The 22,089-nt window shown below is 37.3% G+C and overlaps 1 protein-coding gene across 2 annotated transcripts in view; it reads left to right on the top strand.

Annotated features, from left to right (window-relative positions):
• Nucleotides 1–4,360: 4,360 nt before the first annotated feature.
• The window catches only part of col18a1a (collagen type XVIII alpha 1 chain a), a 79,810-nt gene continuing 62,081 nt past the window's right edge, over nt 4,361–22,089 (top strand). Inside the window, exons 1-2 of one of the 2 annotated variants that reach the window (XM_081369567.1) lie at nt 4,361–4,502; nt 4,595–4,662. In XM_081369567.1, the coding sequence (XP_081225693.1) occupies nt 4,492–4,502; nt 4,595–4,662 (79 nt within the window). In that variant the 5' untranslated portion in view covers nt 4,361–4,491. The remainder of the gene's footprint in view (nt 4,503–4,594; nt 4,663–22,089) is intronic. The other variant, XM_081369566.1, reaches the window with a different exon arrangement.

The following is a 22,089-nucleotide window of genomic DNA, read 5'->3' as shown; positions in this document are numbered from 1 at the left end:
CCAAATGAAAGTTGTTTAGAATTTGCTTTAATTTGACCATTTTTATTGAGTTCTTCTCATAAGTTGTTTATTGTTGTAATCACACACGTGCATAAAAAGTCGAATGGAGGTAAAAGTAAAAAAGAAGTGCACTCATAATTAAATTATACAACATGATTTTCTTGAGACATGCCCTTAATAGAAAAATGTATTCCAGGTGTATAACCAAGATGCACACAGGTTTTTTTTAATTATTATTTTGTACTATTTTCCCATGAAGTTTGCCACTAATGCCCAGGCTGGGAAAGAACTGCTTTTCTTCTCAGCTAGTGAACTGCGAAATGACTGATAATTGTGAAAAAATGCTGTCTTGGCTCTAAGTGTTTATGTGTTGTGTCTGGTGAAAGGCTAATCTAGTGGTGTATTTGTGCAATTCTGATCTTACCAGCTCCGTTGATTAGATTACTAACCTTTTTATTTATTTAAACTAAACTTACAGGCCTTTGCTCTTTGAACGTTGTTTACCTGGATTCTTCCATCTGTGAAGCAAATCTGCTTTCCTTAATGTTTGCTGCCAAAAATCTGTTGTTCATTTTTTTTTCTTTTCTAGATCTAAAGTCATTCCTGAAATCAAAATGAGTCTACTAACATGTTCCTGACGTAGAAAGCATGTTTTTCTATTTACAGAAAACACACTATGAAATCCAGATGGTCTTGCATTTATTAAAAGAATACAACTTTCTTCTATGGAACACAAATGGTGAAAATGTGAAGACTGTCCTGGCTGCTCTTTTCCATATGCCATATTTTCCAGCATTTCAAGGCACCGTAATATGATTTTAGAGCTGCAGTGGAGGGAATAATTTTCTGTGAATGATTACTTACATTTTGGCCTGTTTGCCACTCAAATCTATCAAAAGACTTATTGTGCACATATGGAATACTTTTATTATAATTCTCTAATAATTACTTTGGAGCTTGACAGCAATGGCCCCCATTCAATGTTTGCCCAGTATCTGCCATGATGATGTTTTCCAAATAAATAGCCTTCAAACTAGCCTGGTTAAAACCAGACCATTCTCAGTAGTAACTGAGTTATGGTCTGACAAAGCTTCATTAATAACTCATTTCCAAAGGCATTTCCAAAGGGGCGTCACCAACGGACGTCGCTCAAATGCCTCTGGGCGCAATTGGATAGAGCGGTCGTCATCGTGTATAGCCATATGCTGCGTCCCCTAAGTTACACTACGCCATAAAAGTATGTACTCTTTTTGTGAAGAAAAGGTATTTACTTTTGAATGTGTAGCAAAAAAAGTAGGCAAGCTTTGGGACAGACTACTTCGTCATCTTTATCGGACGGATCTGTCGCGTGCGTCCTGTCACGTAAACTGCCCTGTCAATCATCTTGTCACAGTTAAAATCCTCTATTAAATCTAATTTAATTTCCTACCGTTTCGGAGAGAAATGTAGTAGCACGTTCATCTGCCAGTGGGTCTTTCATGGAGACTGTCCTCACGTGTTTGCAATTTGAATATAATAATGCATTTAAAAGTTGCGCTTCACCAACGGACGTCGCTCAAATGCCTCTGGGCGCAATTGGATAGACCTAAAACCAATCAGAGCGATCGTAATCATGTAAAGCCCGCCTCAACGTTTCTGATTGGTGCCGCGATTTCGACGGATTAGAAATGGGCTTGAATGAGCTCTTTGCCAGACTACTTGCAGAGCAAATCTAAATTTGCCGGAAGTTGTCTGGGTTTTCCCAGGCTACCTTCAAACACAATATCTGAAAGTTCAAAATAGAGTGCAGAAATCAGTAGCATCTTACTTAAAGTCTTTATGTATAATGCATGCTTTAACTATGCCTTGTAATGAACCCTATAATGCTTTGTATGATCCCATGAATAATCATAACCACATTTATTGTAACATCTTTATTAAGTATAATACATTAAAACTCATGACAAACAACTAATTTCAGATGTAACAAGGAATGTGCACATTTTATAATGTATTTTAACTTTGGTTACAAATATTTTTGAAATATAATGCTTTAAAACATACGTTAGTACACAAACGTACACAATATATAATGCATTATACTTAAAGGCTTTAAGTAAAGTGTTACCAAAAATTCATTGAAAATAGAAAAAAATACTATACTGTGTGAGATCACAAATTCAAACTGTAACATTCAACTTTAATGCGTTCACAGTTATCTCACAACACACATATTATCATGTGCATTTTTGTCCTTTTACTATTTAAAGTGCATTTCAGTGTCCTAATTATTTCAATTAAATGTTTAAAGCAATATAGCACAGATGATAATGGTGATGAGATGCTTAATGTTCAACATTTTCCTATGTGTATTTACATTTATCCTTATGCATTCTTTGCTTTTATAGGAATGCAAAGCTCACCAGGGCTGTGAACGTGTTTCAACAGCAGCCCACAAGCTTCTGATCACAGCGTTGGCTCCAGAGGCAGTGACTGAAGTCCGCTAGCATCACACTCCTCTGCGATCCTCCCCATCCTCCGCAGTGAGAGGTTACTCATGGTGCAGAGTGCTCGTAATGAGAACATGCTGGAGATGCTTTGATGAGGTGGCCTTGTGTGTGCAAGTGGGTGTTCCTGAAGTCATAGGTGTGTGTGTGTGTGTCTGTTCCCACTTCCTTTCTTATTGACCCACTGTTCCCAAGAAAGCTGACCTGACTGGGAAAACAAAAGCTGCACTCTCATTGACCCACTTCACCCTGCTGCAATAAATCTGATTGGGCGACACATTCTTTTACCTCACATTTGTTGTAAAGAATGTGCGCTCTGGGTTCAACTAAAAAAAAAAACAACGGAAATATTTTGTGATCACTCTAAAAGGGTCTTTGTTTGATATTATACTATCTCTAGAAGCATGTTTGCCCAAAGTGGTCATGAATGAGCATTTGCGATCGGTAAGAATCTGAAGAATTGTCATGTCGTGAGCTCATTGGACACATCTTATCTGGTTTCTGATTTTATGAGTCCATTCTAACTGACAGCATACCAGAGAGTGACAGACATATTTGAGGAGTGATTAACTTTTATGTGTGAGAAGCACTCTGCTCACAATGGACTTCACCTTATCCTTTGCATTGCACAAGTCCGCCATGTAACCCTGCACTAAAAACTGCACTCCAGGTCATGCTTCGCTCAAGAGCGCTGGTGACAAGTTCATCGGAAAGACAAATTAGGGCTGAAAGCATAGGAAGAACTCTGTACACATTCAGAATTGTTCCCAGTCAGAGACAGGATCAGATTTGTCTCTCTTTTGATGACCCTTTTTCTAAATGGCAGTTCAAACTTTCCTCAGTACAAACAAAGCTTAAATTTCCCATGTGAAAATATGGTCTCCTATTCAAGTTTAACATGCAGAGACAGTCTAAGCCATTTACTGTAGGTTATCAAAACATTGCTCTGCAACATTGACTCAACCAATGGCGTGAGTTTGCAGCAGGACTGTCCCCTTGGTTGACCAATTCTGGATGGAGAGATGTTTAGGAAACTGTTTAAGATTCTTGTCCTTATTTCTGCAAATCCGTTTGGTGATGCCAAATGTGTAATTTTTTCAAACAAAATTTGCAATCTGTTCAACCCTAATTTGAATTTAGATTTACTTGTTAAAAACACAATTTTTTCAAGTATGTTTTTTTTTCTCAACTTGTAACTTTTAACTTATTTGGTTCGCTCTTCCATGGAGCTGCTATATTCAATTTAAAAATATATTCAGTTTGTACTACCTCTAGACCAGGAAAAAACTAAAGCATCTATTGATGTCTCAAGAAAACTGTTAGTTAGGCCTATATCAAGATAACAAAAAAAAGTTGAGTTCTTAAGAAAACAACTTTCTGCTAAAAACTGCTTTTTTAAAGTCATGAGAAAAGTTAAAAAGTTATTACAAGAAAACAAGACAATATTCAAAAACAAAACGAAACAAGTAATAAAAACTCAGTGAGTATTTTAGCGCAATTTTCTGACGTCATGGGATCACAACACTAAGAGATAGTAAATCTTTTTATGTTTTTTTTTTTTGTGTGTGTGCGTTCCCGAGATTAGACCTTCCTTAACATAATGCCGAAAACCCGAAGTCTCTAGGTGGTCTGGTTGAGGAGGAGATAGAAGTGCAAGATTGGTGCGCACAGACAGAACAGAAATCATGAGTTAACAATCGCAATTTTGTCCGTTGGAAAATTGCGCTAAAAAAAAGAATGCATGGTCTCATTAGGCTACTTGACATCGAGAGCGCGTGGCGTCACAGGGGTCAGGTGGGTGTGTCGGTAGGCTTTAGGACCCAGAGGTGTTCGTGTGCCGCTGTCCTCTCTCTCTCTCCGTGTCGTTCATCAGTGTTCTCTCGGATCACTCTCATCAGCTGTTGCACCGGCGCCAGGGCTCTCACTCTAAAGCGGGAAACTTTCATCCACCTTCCAACCAGGATCCCATGTAGCTGTCGGAAACGGATCAGTTTTAAAAACTGAAATGGCAAGAAGGTATAAGTGACAAATGCACTTTAGAATCTTTTTAGAGTGTAAATGATGAAGATGGGGGGAAAAAACTAAGCGAATGTGGGTGATCGTTGCAGGTGTCTGTTTCTGGAGCGGCTGATCTGTGTGTTCATTGCTCTGTCACCGGCTGCATCGCAGAGGAGAGGTGAGTGCACAATCAGATGCGAGCTGGACCACTGGCACATGTGTGTGCTTAGACTTGTTGAAAAGTCGACGATACATACAGACTTCATTACCTGTAGTGCTGCAGTATTTGATCAAAGACGGCAAAATGATCCGCATAAAAAACATCATGTCTAACACATTTTGTGAAGAAACAAAAATGAGTTAACTTTTTAGTCTACTCTAGTTTACTGATGATCTGGACTGCTCTATCTATCTATCTATCTATCTATCTATCTATCTATCTATCTATCTATCTATCTATCTATCTATCTATCTATCTATCTATCTATCTATCTATCTATCTATCTATCTATCTATCTATCTATCTCTCTAGCAGATGGATTTTTTTTAAACTTACTTTTCATTTACTTTTTTTTTTTACTATATTTTTAAAATATGTTGTTATTTTTTTTTTTTATCTTCCAAACTTAACTGGTGTACATATTATCAAAATATTTTGACAGGTTTGGAGTTTTTTTTTACTCCATCTGGTGTCTTTCTCAGTCATTTTGTGAGCGTTATCCTGGACTTGTTTAAAGTTCTGTGGTGCAGTGGGATCTGCCTACACCATACAGTAGTTTCGGAAGTTATGTCTCTTCCCATGTGTATCGTTCTGCCATGACTTCAGTTGCAGACCATTTCATTAAGAAAACGTACAGCTGTCATGTAAGGCTGGTCTGAAACCGAGAGATCTACGAAACCGAGAACCTCTTTATAAATATTTGATTGACAGAGATCACTGTTGCTGTCATCACATTATAGAGGGATAATAATGGACAAACTTGCATCAAAGTTTGTGGGTGTGCCATTTGCATTTTTTAGGGTTGCATCTCAAATAATATATACCACGAAGGTCTGCTTGCCTGGTTGGGTTTATAGATTTATGGGAGGTTACAAAGAGATCAAGTGTTCACTGTGCGACTCCACGTCAATGTCTGTTTGATTGTTTTATAGCGATGTTGTATTGTTGAGGGTAACACTTTATAATAACTTTCATTAATAAATCATTAACAAATGTTATATAATGATTAACAGATCATTATTTAATGTAAATCAAAATGCTCACAAATGTTATTAAACTTTCAATTCATGTGATCATGTACTTCTTGAAAATATACAAATGTAATTCAACTTCATATCATTTTCCAGTTCAGTTTTATTAATGAAAGTTATTATAAAATGTTACGTTGTTGGGAGAGAGCCGCAGTGTATTTTAAATGATCACAGATCAGTTTCACTGACTTTGTGCCGGGACTGTGAGAGTGCAGACTACTTGCTTGCCTCATGGTGGACTTTTCTTTTGTCATGCCATCAATTTGTCGCTCTTTGACTGATCGTGTCCTGAGGCTGCACCGCAGGCCGGAGGAGAACAGCTGTAAAAGGACACCCCACCGGGATATTTAATCGCTGAGCGAAATTCTGCATTAAAAATCACAGCAAACAAGGCTTCCCACCTGCTGTATATGGATGCCTAAGCGATAGGAGGCAGGAACGTCCTGCTGAGAACTCTGTGGTTGCAAATAACAATACGCTTTTACCCAAAACAAAGCTTTCTTCGTGCTCAGGGAAACCTGGAGACCAAATAACCTCCATGACCTGTTCTCTGTGTGCAGTGCTTTAGTCAGACCAGCTTTCTAAGTTGCTTGCAAATTTGATTTTGGTTTTATACAATAGTTCTATATACTAATGTAATATGAGTAGCACTTTTAAAACACAACTGTTGTATGTTAGTCAATAATGAAAATGAATTTATGGGTTCATCAATTTATGTATTGACGACGATGTATCGTAACACTTGTTGATTTACTTTGAGACTTTGGACAAAAGAACTCTGACTCTTTGAATACTCATTACTTTATTACATAAAGATCTCATCTGTTTCTCGTTGGATTGATGATCTCAGCAGTTATTTTAGCTTCAGAAAATGGCGTCAACTTTGTGTTGCATATCCATTATGAAATAATTTATAGTTGGAAATTTGTTGGTGAGATTAAAAAGGGTGGATTAAACATGATATGACATGATGACTTTAAATGGAAGTTCTGATGCTAGATTTATGTTAACTGCCTTAACATGTTTTACTGAGTCCTTCGAACACCCACAGGCACTATTCGCTAATCATATTTTAAAACAAATGGAATGCCTTCATTTTCATGACACAGATAAAATGTGTCATGTGTTTTCATTTAATCTTTATCTACGAAATGTTTGAAGAAAAGGCGTAACCTTTTAGTTAGCAGCAGCATTCTTGTAGGTGAATGCCAGTGCTTTCTTAAAGGAATAGTTCAGCCAGAGATTAAATATTTTGTCATTATTTTCAGACTTGCATGCTTTTAAGGTGCTTTTTATTTTTTTTGAGTTAGGTGGTTATAAGCACCATCCACTTTTTTCTGTGGACGGCAGCTTGGACATTTTTATTTTTGTGTTACCATTCATTTAGAAGAAATTAAAAAAGTGGAAATGGATGTTCTCAAGCCCTGTCCTGGCTCAGCAACTCCGTTGGTTTCAGTAATCCACAGATTTTCCAGTCAATAAACAGATTCACTTATAGTAGACTCTAGTGGGGGGCTCGTTTCTCTGTCTGAGAAGTGTTGATGCAGAGATGTGAATTGAATTTTTCTTTAACCCACCCTTGAAACTCTTTTCAAGGGGAGCAGTGGAGACGGCATTATCCTGTGAGCTAAATGGGCTGTATTTAACCCACTTTGTGAGAATGGGAGCCCCTGGGATCAAGAGATGGCTAAAGTATGTGTGTGTGAGAGGGTCAGTAAGTGAGAGAGAGAGAATGTGTGTTTGTGCACTTCTCATGTACCCCATCAGTACAAAGAGTCTGGATTTATTATTAAACTTAGAGGCATTGTGATCTGGTAACCGGTGATGCAAAGGATTTGCGAAGTTGTCAAGCAGAATAATAACTCTCCTTTTCCACTTTTCCACTATCAAAAGTTCAAATGAAGCATCCCAGACTTTATGTGTTGCTTGTGTTTTAGATCCGTAATGCGATATTCTCATAACATTGATTATAAATCAACAGTTTATGGGGAAAATCTCTCTAGATCGGTGGTTGTCAACTGGTTTTGCTTTTTTTATATTGAAAAAAATGAAGTGGTGACTCCCCACACTAACAAAATAGTTTACAATACAGAAGTAAACAAAAACTGTGCATATACTTGGAAAGCACTCAGAATATACCTCTGCCTCATCTTGCAGCAATTATGTTGTCCTTTTTTATGGGGAATGTGTTTAGTTAGTCAATTTGACCCAGCAATGACCTACACTACAGTGTATGTAATGAGGCATATCTCACACCTTGACATTAAAAATATAAACCGAAGATTGAAAGTTCATGCAGTGGGGTTTGCCTGCTGTGCTGCACGTGGCTTTTTGCCTCACAATATTTGAAACCTATGTAGGCTACACATGCAACACAGGCTGGGACTTTATTGTTTGGAACAATCTGGCAAAGTTACCTAAAACTGTGGTCTTCAAGGCAATTCATTCATCCAAGTAGGGTCTAGGATATATGTCGGGAGGTATTTGTCAAAATGTACTCTTTTCTGTTAATCAGCCAAGTGGGTACAGTACATTTATTAACCAGTGAGCCCAGAATGGCCAAATAATGGCTTATCACTACAGATGTGCTTATGCATGTTTTGGAGATGTGATACTCCCATCATGCCAGCTAAAAGGGTGGGGACCGCACTGATGAATGGGAACTGACATGCGACACATCTGTGTTTTACAGCACGGTGTCGTAATCTATTCACATTAATCCTGCAAGAACAGAGGGTATCGCTAACATTCAGTGACAGGAATGAGAACATATGTTTCTCCTTAATGCTTGTCATTTTGACTTTACCACACAATAGTTGGGGGGCTTAAAGGATGTGCATTTTAATAGCATGTGTAATGTCCGAGATTTAGAGTTGATGAGATCAGGAGTGTAGTATTTGCAGCAGGTAAATCATTCAGTCTGTAGGTTACTGTTTTGTTTGATACATTTAATTTAGAGCCCAATTTGTTTATTATACATATTATCTCTAGAAATGATCATAAACTTAAGCAATAACAGTTGTATCGGGTTGAGGACCTGCCGGTCATGTTTTTAGTAAGCTGGGTCACTATTTCAACTAGCTTCTTTAACTTTATTGGCCACAAAGTTAGATTTGCTCTTTGTTTGCTTGGCACAATGAGCTATCAGCTGTTCCACCAGTGCATTTGTGTCCTCTCAATAAAAGCAGGTGTGCGCTGTGGCTATTCACAAGGTCAAAGCTGAAAGGTCTCTCATTTTGGTCCAGTGCCATAAACGCAGCTCTGTCTCAATGATATCTTCCTGAGACAATTAGGCCTATTCTTAGTGATTTTCAAAGCTTTAAACCACAATTGAATTCCAGAAAATATTAGCAAACACGTACTAATGTATTCACACCACTAGATATTTATTCTCCAAAAGCTTTGATTTGAATATGCTGTAGCATGTCCTCTTCCTTTTTAGGGTGATACTTTAAAGGCTAACAGCTGTTGTTTTGTATTTTTTATTTTTTTTTGCCGTGTAGCGTCAGTCCTTGGTGTCTGAACCTCTTAGTCTCACACTGTGCGTTAGTGCCAAAAACCAATAGGAAAACCATAATTACAGCTCTTGGGTCATGAAAGGATGATTTGTAATACTCTTTATGGCCTGCAACCTACCATCATCATGGCTAATCGTCCACTGAGCGGCCCCTGAGTGCTCCTGAAGTCCTTCCTGCCTAGGTTGAAACCCTTACTTTTTTCGCTCCCTTCACCTGTAATTGTGGCGGCAGTTTACTTCTATGGCGTTATTTGACAAATGACAGGCCAATGGGTTCTGTACACATCTCAAAATCCCCCGAAAAGGCACCTGTGGTTTAAAGGCGTCAAAGGCAAATAGGAAAAGTTGACTTTTGCCGAAATTGCATTATGTGGATATAGACGCTGTGTGTGATTTGATTGTAAGCTGTATTGTGTAAGAGATGATGGATTGACTTCCTATTTGGGTTTTACAGATTGTGTGTCTTGCTTTTGCAGCTGTTGTGGAAGAAGATTGTGTTGATAAGGAGAGGAAGACGGGTGGGGTTGGGGACAACTGCGTGTTATCTTTATTACTGTCTGTTGTCATCTGTGTACAGTTGCACTTCATTGGATCTGAAGCGGATAGAATGGATTTTTTGGCCTGTCGCTTTTGAGCCAGGATGAAGGACGTTTGGGAGATTGTTATTTTTATTATTAAATTAATACTTTTATTCAGTAAGTATGCATTCAGTTCATCAAAAGTGATAGTAAAAACTTTTACTTTGTTTGTTACAAAACAAAGTATACTTAAAATAAATGCTGTTCTTTTGAACTTGCTGTTCTTTTGAACCTGAAAAAACTGCATCACGGTTTCCACAAAAATATTAAAGCGCAACAGCACAACCGTTGACGAACAAGGATAAAAATAAGAAATGTTTCTTGAGCACCAAATCAGAATATTGAAATGATTTCTGAAGGATCATGTGACACTGAAGATTTAAATAATGGCTGCTGAAAAACTCAGCTTTGCCATCAGGAATAAATTACGTTTTAAAATATTTTGAAACTGTTTATTATGTATTTTGATCAAATGCAGCCTTGGTGAACATAATAAACCATAATAAAAACAGTAATTCATTTTTACATTTTATAAAACTGTCAAATTGAGTCTGATTTTATAGTCGCCCAGTAAGCCTACTGAAAATAGTTTATATGATCTTCTTATATGTCTCTAATTACAGTCATTTTTCATGTTATGTCTTCTAAATGGCAGCTGGCACACGAGTACTGTTTTGAATAATTGTTCTCTTACAATTATTATGTGTAATTGGAATAGATGAGAGCTGAACTTGTTTTTATCTTGCCTGCAAGCAAATCATTTTAACTTCCAAGGTGATAATTTAGATAAATGATTTCGTGAGAATTTTCTGGCATGCAGACGTGATTGTGTAAGTATTTTCATATGCAAGTAAATCACCGCTGACACTTGGGCGATATAGCTTTAAAAAATAGTCACAATATATTTCAGCCTTTTGATTTCTTTTTTTAAATAAATTTAATATCTTGACCAATGAGTCATTGTTGCATTTGAAATGTTAAAACACAGGAGGGAAATGACTGTTAAATGTAGTTAAAAATAATCAACCAATGAACTGATTCTTTAAAATAGACCGTACAAAAACGAAAAAACTCAATTGAGCCATTTTATTACATTTTCAATAAAATTGATCTGTGCTAATGCACTCATAATTTAGACATTTAATGGCTAAATAAATTGCATTAAACTATTGAAATTTTCTATATCCAATAAAATAACAGTGAATAAATCGTAAATACTCAACATGTCGCACAGCCCTACCTCCCACTTTTTTCTTGCTCCGACATGTTTTCTAATAGGAGATATATAAAATATGCTTGTGCAGGTAGTCATCTAGTCGTTAGATCTTGACAGTTGGTCAATAATGATGGGCTGCCAGTGCCAATAGGAAAATGGTTCCCATGCCAACCAGGTGTAGATTTGTGAGACACAAAGCGTAGTTTGGCCCCTGTGTGAGAAGCAAGATCCCATTACCTGGCACTTTATCCTTCCACCAGCTTAAGAAGTGTTTACATGTCCCAAGAAACAGTCTGCTGAACGCAGGGCTGGATGAAACCAAATACAACATCCCACGAAATCCATACCAGCGCCTTTATTCTCATGAATGAAAGTGGGATTTGAATGACCACCACTGTACACCACACAAGACTATTAGGGCAAAGGCCAGTGAACTGATACCTTTAGTTGCTCCAGGCAATTCAGCATCTATTTCTGCTCTATGTGCTTGTGAATTTTAGGGTTTCTAGTGATCATATGGTTTCTTTCTTATCTTTTTGTAGATTGTCTGTTTTTAAAATAGGGTTTTAATACTGTTCACTGTCTATTTCATTTAAGTAGCTTTTAGAAATTCCCTCCTTTTATTCATTCTTCCACTAACAGCAGTGTCCACGGACATTTCTCTTGTTTCACCCCACATAAATCTTTCTCCCCAATGGTGTGAAAGACGTCTGTCCCCTGGGCAGGGGAGATTACCATCAAGGGCAGTGGGCTTGAGAACAAAACACAGATTTGCGGAGGTCCTTTAACCAATTCTGTCTCTCCTGAGAGTTCTGGGAATGGGGGCTGAGGTCAGATATGGGAGACGGTATCATTCATGCTCTTTAGTTGTCAGGGAAAGAATGCAATGAGACTTAGCACTCTAAAGGCCCTCTTGAGGCAGGTGCAAAAAAACTTTTTTCTATAGCAACACCTTTTTCTATAGGAGGTCACATGAAATGGCATTCAAGGATCCTCTCGGTTCTCACTGCTAGTGCGGCTCTCTTCTTTGCCTTGACAGCTAGAGGCATGTTTGGGCATGCTGGGATAGAGCAAATATTGTGCTGTGACCATTTTCTTGCCTTCTCTGATTTCAAGAGTGGTGAGTCAGGGGTGTGTGGGTTTAGTTTAGTTTAGAGGATGTGTCTTTATTTCAAGACTTTAGGGAATTGAAAATGAGTTAATTTTTTTGAACTGGTGAGTTCACCATTTACTCACACTCATTTTGTTCCAAACCTTGATTGAATTTTTTGGTCACACTTTAGTTGAGGGTCCAATTATATCTATTAACTAATTATTAACTTTTGTCTCAATAAACTTCGAATAACTGCTTATTAATAGTTAGTTAGGTAGTTTAGGTATTGGATAGGATGTAGAATATGGTCATGCAGAACAAGGCATTAATATGTGCTTTATAAGTACTAATAAAAAGCCAGTATCCTAGTATTATGCATGCTAATAAGCAATTGGACCCCAAACTAAAGTTTTTCTTTTTTCTTTCTTTTGTGGAACACAGCAGGAGAATTTCTGTATCTTCAGACAAACACTATCTTGTGTTTGTTTTTTCCTTTACAAGCAGTACAGTGAATGTGAACTAAAGCATTCAAGCTTAAGAAAAGGACACACAAGCAATAGAAAGGTACATTAAAAATGGTTCCTGTAGCGAGTATGCTATATTCCAAGTTATACAAAAGCTTTGTGTGAGAAATGGACCAAAATTTAAGCTTGTAGTCCATGCATATCTTCACCTTTTCTGTGCTACTCATATGATCTCAGTGAAATAGTGAACCAGATCAATGATTCATTGAAAAATATGACTGAAACAAACAGGTCAGTAAGTTGTTTTTTTTTCCGGATTCTTTGATGAAAAGAAAGAACATCATTTATTTGAATTATACATTTTGTTTGTAACAATGTGAAAGCCTTTATTGTAACTTTTGATCAATTTAATGTATCCTTGTTGAATAAGAATATGAATCTCTAACAAAGCAAAAAAAATCGTACTTACCCAAATATTCATTCATTTATTTAGATCTGTGTGGTCTGATCCTCACGCAAAGTTATTGTATTACCTCACCTGAAATATACTAGTGAACGAGTCATATGAGTCATGAACTTCTTTTGTGATTCTTTTGTGGTGCTTTTGTTTCTTTTCTTTTCTTGAAGATTGAAAACTTCAGTTCCCATTCCTTGTAATTGCAAAGAAAATAGTATGGAACACAGTCTTCATGTTTTGTTTTCTACAGAAAAAAAACAAAAAAAAACAGTCCAATGGGTTTGTAAACGATGTGAGAATTTTAGGGTCAACTATCCCTTTAAATGTCTCCATGGATGCTGAAACAGTTTATTGAGATCCATAAGGATGTATCTAATTTGCTAAATAAAAACAGACTGCAGGGGCTGGAAGTTCTAAGTAGTTTGCACTTGGGAGTGTTTTTTTTTAATTGCATGGGCTTGTATCAGCACAAAAGCCAAAGCATCACTTTGCTCAGCATGCTTGGAGGCCACAACTGTCCTGTCTCTGAGCTGCAACCGAAACAGTGAAGGAAGTCATCTATTCTTCTCTGTAATGTAGGCCAGATGGCACAGTGCCATTCTTTGAGACATTCACAAAAAGAGAAGGGAATTAAGCCAATTGTGGGGTAGTTAGAACATTTAGAGAGCAGTGAAAGATTTGCCAGTCCATTCCTTTACAAAGCTATAAAGTTATCCACACAACAAGCGAGGGAGGGCCATCATTCTGGACGAGTCAACAGTTGACTCTCTTGTTACAGGCTTTTTGGCTGAAATTTCCCAAGCTGCTTTGCTCTACAGTTACTAGGTGGAGAGAATGAACATGGTTCATTGCAGTGCTCTAGGTTTATAATTCCATTATGCACCAATGACCCTGGCTACATTGTTGTATGTTTGAAAATTACTGTTACACAAGGTTAAAAAAATAAAAAAATAAATCAGGCTGCATGACAGTTGGTTCAAGCCAAAGCCAAGTTGGAGCAAGCCAAAGCCAAGTTTGAGCAATAGATTTTCATTTTTTTGTTCATTTGTAGTGTTATTAAATCTTTGCTAAAAATCTAAATTAAATGATTAATTTTGCTCATTGCAATCATTGTGTTATTAAATCTAAAATGCTTTTCCCTGTGTTCTGAAATTATTTTATTTTGTCCTTGTTTTACTTTTTGTAAAGTGAGACCTTCAAGTATTGTAAAAATACTTTGTTTCTTTGGATTTGCTTATTTACAGTATTTGTACTAACTTCAGTGAAGAACTGCTTTGAGGTACTGGTAAAAAAAAAAAAAAAAAAAAAAAAAAAAAATCCAAATGAATGCTATTCTGTTAAACATTCTATTCATAATAGAATACCGAAATTAAAATAAATGTATCAGTGTTTCCACAATAGTACAACGATTGTAATAAGAAGAAATGTTTCTTGAGAACCAAATCAGGGATTAGAATGATTTCTGAAGGATCATGTGACACTGAAGCTTTGCCATCACAGAAAGAAATTACATTTTAAAATAGATACAGCTGTACAGTTCTACCTTGTAGTAATATTATAGTTTTTACTATATGTTTGATCAAATAAATACAGCCTTGGTGAGCATAAAAACCTCTCTCAAAAACATAAAGCTTTTGTAAGCTAGTGTGTATTTAGATTATTTGATGCTTCCTCAAAAAATTAACAGAGGAACCGTAATCATGAAGTGGCAATGGGATTAGAACTAGAATCATTAAATTCCTCATGATTCCCACAATGCACATGGCCTAACAAGTGATCAGTCTTATCTCCACTGGAATCCAGGTCAGTCTGAGTTTAGTCCCATAAGAATAGAGACTAGTTGGGTCAGGTCCATGTTGGTACCTGGTGCTGACTGATGTCATGATTTTATCTAGCTTAGGACTTTCAAATGTAGAGTCATTGGCTATGAGTCTCATGTCTCCTGCAGGGGCACATTTACCATGTCTACAAAATACATTCAGTTAATGTGCTCTCCTGAGGCAAGTGTCACCACAGTTCTCAGAGAGATTTTTCCCTCAGATTATCATTCCTTTGCCCTTTATTATCTCGAGTCGAGTGGCTGGAAATCTTAGACCCTCTTTGGAAATCGTCTCACGGAAAACAATGCGACCGCCGGTCTCTTTTCAGCCTGCCTGTCACTAATTGCGATACAAGCACGGCCCGACTGATGAAGGACCCCTTTGTCATGCTCAGTGGTCCTGTTGAATCTAAAGCTTGTGATGTTGCTTGAGGCAAGACGTCACCCCTTAGATAATTTCTTACTTCATTACACAGGATTAACATGTCGACTAAAGAAGGGTAGGTTATGGTTACATATGAGCGTGTAGAGGTAAGTTTACTTCGTAGTTCTGTTTCATCGGCAAGTCATTCTTACAAACAAGCAAAAAGGTCACATTCTGTCCGCTAATCCTTAAGTATTAGCTTTCTTTAACAGCCAGTCACCAAACAACAGGGATTAAGTTTGAAGTCTTTCCCCATGCTGTGGAATTTCATGCTAGCTTTGAGATGTGCTTTCAAAGAATATGTTTTGAAGCTGTACGGTTCGCACAATATCTGGTGTTTTCCGTGAAGACTCCATGAAGCAGTACTCTGCCTTTGCAGATATCACAGGGTGTGATTATGATGAAAATGTGTGGTTTGACATGGCAGGGATTCTGTTTTGTGCATTTCTAGATAATTTGCGTAGCTCTGTGTGCCAAGCAAGCTCCATTTCTCTTTTCGTTTACTCTTGTTTTGTATCAGTGAGCGAAGCCCTTTTAAACCTAAGATGATAACCAGAGTTGATGTAGTTTAGTCATTTTCACTTAAGTTTAGCATATACCAGGTCTGGACAGTATTGTTTTAACAAATCCCTGTTCCAGCAGCTCTGGAAAACACTATCTGCACGCATCTTTGCTGGTGATTCATGAGCCTGGCAACAGCAGCAGAATGAGAATGCAATGCTTTGACCAGAGCAGAATGTTGGATGGTGCTTTAACCATCATTCATGCAAGAGACAGTGTCATAAGTAGACTAACGGGGACACCTACTTGGACATGTAGCATATACACTACTGTTCAAATGTTTAGGGTTGATAATAAATGTTCTAGAAAAAAGTATTTTATGCTCACCAATGGAAGAGCTGAATTTTCAGCATCATTACTCAAATCTTCAGTGTCACGTGATCCTACAGAAATCATTCTAATATGCTGATTTTGGTGCTCGAGAAACATTTCTCATTATTATTAGTATTATCAATGTTGAAAACAGTTGTGCGTAACATTTTTCGATGACAAATTTTTTGTGACAATGTAAAACTATGCATTGTCATTTTTGATCAATTTAATGCATGCTTGCTGAATAAAAGTATTAATTTTCCTACTGACCCCAACGTTTTAAACAATAGTGTATATAAACGAAGATTTAGCATGAGTTAAATGTTAATTAGCATCTAAGCTGTGGGATCTTTTATAAAATGGCTCTAAATGGTGCTCTGATTATTTAAAGAGAAAAATTACAGCTTAACTAACTTATCTTCACTAACATCCCTTTCAAATGATCATTTAAAGACTCTAACTTTAAGAGAGACTCTAACTAACTCCAACTCCAAATTATGGCTTAAAATAAACAACAAAGCGAGTTTTATTATTTGTATGCTGTGCCTCTAACCAAAAGCATGTCATTACATAGGAGTTCTCACTCTGTGGCTTTGGGACCCTTAAAATAAGTGAGACACCAAAGGTGTGAAGATTAAACGACTCAGAATCATGATTACTAATCTAGCATTTGCTTCAAAACCTGGCGACCTCCCTAAATAAGAGCAGTTGCTCAGTCTGAAAAAATTCTGTTTTCTATATTCACCACCTTCTCCGGGGTGAAGACATCGTTTATATTGCAAGAAAATGTGTTGTATTGCGCAGTAGCCAATTTTTATTAGGCTGCGTCCCAAATCTGTGGTAATGCTATTGACTAAACCATAGCGTAAAAAAAACGTAAAAAATGTTTGCTGCAAACCATTGCCAGACCACACAATATATATCACTTGTAGATGGAGTGTAGAGATTATATTATTGTAAACGATTCATTATACATCCTATATCACATTATGTTTAACATCACCATATGGAAAAAGTTAATTGCTTTGTGATATGTCCCACGGGGTTGTTGATCTTTGGCTCGATCATTACAATGTTGTGGTGATAAAAGTCAAATCAGTTTTACTCACTGATTGACAGGGGAATGCCAAGAATGCTGGATGTCTGGTTCGTGTGTCAGTGGATGCCCACAGAAAAGTGAAGCTGTGGGCCCCTATTTCATTAGATATGACTACTTACAGGAATGTGAACAGGCACTGACAGACTCTAGAGGTCTTAAAATGAAGCAACACCAAGAAACAGTAACAGATTCCAGGTTTTACAGGTTCACTGGGTTAAGAAGACCGTTTTATACGTTTGAGATTTTACAGTTGGAGTTTTAAGGAAGAAAGCCTGAGTGACATAAGTCTCACAAGCCTAAAGCAGTAAAAGTTCTTGGTTCATTTAGATTTGTATATTTGAAGTTTGGTGAATAAAGGCCAATTCACACTGCACCGACAGACGCGACCAACATAGACAATCATCATATTACAGTACGTCACTTCTCAGACATTCCTTGACCCGACAAACGAAGATTCGGCAAAAACGCTGACCGACGCCAACAGAGGCAGACAGGGGTAACACTAATCCGTCAAAACCTGACGAAGTGTGTTGTCGTCTGTCGGTGCAGTGTGAATTGGCCTTAAGTGAACTGACTTCATAAACTGATTTGTGTTTTTTTTTTTTACAGATTCAGTTGAAAGAACCAGTTCATAAGAGTCATACATTTGACTTGCAGTCACAGAGCATTTGCTTCTAAACTAACATGCTTATAAAGACACTGGTTTTGTGTATTATGTTCTTGTTAGCCCGGTTCAATTGACTTTTACCATTGAAACAAAAGCTTAAACCCTTTCCTCTGCTTGTCATTGGACTTCTGTGGCGGCATTGCTGTGTGGCCTCACCTTGTCAGGTGCCAGGGATTAGGTGTATTAAGTGCACCCCTCTGAAAGTGACAATAGAGGGTTTGTTTGCGTCTCCTTAGAGGATCAGCTGAGCTCCACTCAGTTAAAAACCTCTGAGATAATCTGTCCTGGTGCACCAAACACATACTTTTCATCCCCATGTAACAAATATGCTTTTCCTTTTGCGGTTTTTCGATGAAAGATAAAACACATGCTATTAATGTTTGGATCTGATGTTTCCTGTAATTTTTGGGGAGTATTTTTACATATTACCAGGCAGTAGGCCTATGTTATACCACCAACTGCATTTGGATTTATGCTATAAATGCACTTTGTCCTCTATAAGCGTTCTCTGATCATGGAGCACAGTTTGAATTAAAAAATAAAATTGAGGTTAATGATTTTTTTTTTTTTTTTTCATTATTGCTAGGAGGCATATGGATTTCTGGATGCCCTTTTAGTTTGATTCACTGTAGGAATATTCTGGGTGCAGTAGACTCAAGTTTAAATGACAGCATTTGTGGTATACCCCAAAAATATATGACTAGTCCTTTGTTTAAAAAAAGAAAAAAAGCATAAAAATGTACTTAACCCAGAATATTCCTTTATAAAACTTCTAAATACCCTCAAAACATCAAAATGTAGGTTTTAGTAATTTACCAAGACTTTCAGAAAATTTATCTTGAATTTTTTATATTTCTTACTCCGTTAACAAATAGTTTCCCCTTGTTTTAAGCATAACCCCAAAGAGAATTTAGTTTGATTGACTCTTCAAATAGGAAACTACAACTTGCAAGTGGGGTTAAAAATAATTGAGAAATAAATTCAAGACCTATTTCTTTGAAGGTCGTTTAGATTTTCTTTTTTTTTTTACTGAAAAACAGAATTTTTGCAGTGTTGATTTAGTAATCAGATACTTGAGACGCTGCTTATGCTTTGACATTAATGACTTTTCATGATTATGAAAGCATAAGCTTATAGGAGCCTTTAAGACGCTTTAAGTATTGTGGAATAGTTGTGAACTCAGTAACCTCACTGAAAACCCATGGCGTGAGTACCTGTTTCTGGGACATTATGTAAAGGATTAATGCAAGTCCTGACCCTCAGACTGAAAAAAGTTTGACATTAATTCATGATTATGTGAAACCTCTGTTCATTCAGATTATTTGCCTTATCTTGACCAAAGAAAGCTGCTCGAGACACCGACATCGTTTGGGCACCGTACATGGTGTGAAACAGTGATTTGTTTTATTTTTTCCCCAAAATTTCATCAGGAATCTGTTTAATCTGATTTGATACAGCCTTTTACGAAATGGCAAATGTTAGGGATTACTCCTTCAGAATAAATGGACTTCACTTCTGCCAACCAGAACTCTATAAAATGTGCCTGGGCTGCCAGGAGCCACAGTGGGAAGATTTCAATGGATGTGAGCTTCAGCGGGCACTGGCCGTCTTCCAGGAGTTCAAATGCATCATTCACACTGAGAAGCATAGCAGCGACAAATTATTCCTCAATAAAGTCAGAGGAGTCTTGTATTTTTTGCAGATTTGTGGTGGGACTTTCTCCGGAGGGCGGAGGGAGATACGTGTTGACCTGACAGTGAAGGGAAACGAGAGACTCTTAAACTGTGATCCTGTCAGGTGTAGCTCCCCTCAACCCAACAGCAGCGGTATCTGCCCACATTCCTGCCATGCATTCTGTTCACCAGTCTGCCTGCTCTTACAGCGATATTCAGTTACACAATGTCATTCAATACACCTGATCTTTGCTAAACAGACCTTTGGACAGTTACTGAGGGACTTATTTAGCCGACTTCTCAGCCACAGGCCAACAGCAGCCAATATGTCTCGATGACCATGGTTTCACTATAGAGCAACTTTCTCCATTAGCTTGTGTTGTATACCTCAGGGATCATCAAGACTGATATCTTGCGAAGGATATAAATCTAATTGGATTTGCAACTGACAGCTTTTCATGTGTCTGTTGCCGGCTAGCATTTCAAAGCGAGCAGTGCTCTTTTTGACTTTGTACGGCTTTGGGATGCTTTTGAAACTTTTAATTGGGTTTATGTCCACATTCCCCCACCCCCGCCACCCCCCAAGATGCTGAAACAAACTTGAGCAAAACCGTTCCTGAGCTGTAATTTGTTTACAAGCTGGAGTAAAGGCATTTTGTGTGGGAAACATGCTTGGGAAGAAGCAAGCTTTGTATATTTCCAGATTACACAACTCTCAGTGATCCTGCGTTCTGTGACCTCATATCACATTACATTTCACGCTACTTTAACAAACATTTTTTTACGGCATTTTCCATTGGTTGCAAGTATAAAGCCAAAATTCTAAAAAACAACAACACTTGGACATTTTAATATCCTGAATATTTACAAGTATGTAATTGTGTGTTTAATTTTAAACTTTAGTTGCAAATATGCCATTAGAATCATTTTTGTGATTCAGTTTCAGTAAATTGATTCAAAATTGATTCTGTGGTTTGTTTGCATCTAAACTCAACAATGCGCAAGAAAGTCTTCAGATGGTATTTTTCATGTATTAATGTGTTTTAGTTACAGTAAGTAAATTTTGCTGTTCTTTACTATTTATTGTTAAATGGTGCATATACACAAAAATTCATTAATTCTTGCATTGTGCATTTTTAATTTAATTGGCAACTGTGGCTGTTTAGTTGGTGGTAAATTATGGTTTAACAAAAGTGAAATATTGAGAAATTTTAGAAGAAATGTAAATTCAATATTTTTCAGCCTTTTGCCAACATCTTGTGTTTGCTCTTAAAGGGATTTTTAAAGGGTTAAAAAAAAATTAGTATAAACACTCTAGAAGCAATGATTCAAATGGTCATATGGATCAATCAGCTTTGGTTAAAGGAGAACTGTGGTCAATTTTAACATTGAGCTCATTTTTTTGTAAATTTGGAGTGCTATCAGTACAGAGAACAACGACAAAAATCAGTGTTGCCTACACCGTGTTATCCTGTTTTTAAAATTTGCACCCTGTTGACTTCAATGGGGCAAGTTTTAAACCTGCTTTTAGCCTCTTAACATCCTTGATGTGTCATTACAAGTGCACAGCCATGTGAGTGATTCCTTTAGAGTTAACACGGGTGAATCTGACTGCAGTAGTCGATTGTTGAGTTCACGTGTGTGCACTCAACAATCGACTGCTGTGGACTTTGACAGAAAACAGGAAGAAAATACAGGTATGTGCACTGGCTAAATTAACATCATTTTTTTTCATATCTTTCACATCTACTGCAGTCAGATTCACCGCGTTCACTCTGAAGGAATTACTCACAATGGCTGGGCACTTGTAATGCCACATCAAGGACGTTAAGAGGCTAAAAGCAGGTTTAGAACTTGCCCCATTGAAGTCAACAGGGTGCAAATTTTAAAAAGAGGATAACATGGTGTAGGCAACACCGATTTTTGTCGTTGTTCTCTGTACTGACAGCACTCTAAATTTACAAAAAAATGAGCTCAATGTTAAAATTGACCCGGAGTTCTCCTTTAAGGGAACAAAGCCATGACAGGACCATGCAACATAATTTTAGAATGAAAGCCAATAGGAATTGCAAGCTAAAACACACAAAGTATAAACCCCCAAAAAATCCCTAAATCCCTTACACACATTTCATATTTATCTACGTTTGCGCTTTGTACACTGGTGTGTCTGTCATTTCCTATACAAAAGAACTTTTTCAGAAATGTTATGTTGCTGGAAACTGTCTGAACTGCGGTGAGTGTTTCAGCATTTTCCTGTTGTTTTGTGCCCTAATTAAATTATGTCTTCTAAAGTCCCTGTTACAAATTGTCTCTTGTGTACCCTCCGGTTGTGCTTTTGTTTTATTTATCCCTTTATGAATGATGCTTTGTTTGAAAAGAAGGACATAAAGAGGCATAGAGATAGAGAGAGAGAAAACCAGCTACCCATTACCTTTGATAAATCCCCTCTGCTGTAGGGGGTCTGTCATACAGGG

This window comes from Scardinius erythrophthalmus, assembly GCF_964197995.2.
Source record: "Scardinius erythrophthalmus genome assembly, chromosome: 6".
NCBI lineage: Eukaryota > Metazoa > Chordata > Actinopteri > Cypriniformes > Leuciscidae > Scardinius > Scardinius erythrophthalmus.
Note: the sequence above shows the minus strand (reverse complement) of the source record. Positions and strands in the feature narration are given on the sequence as shown.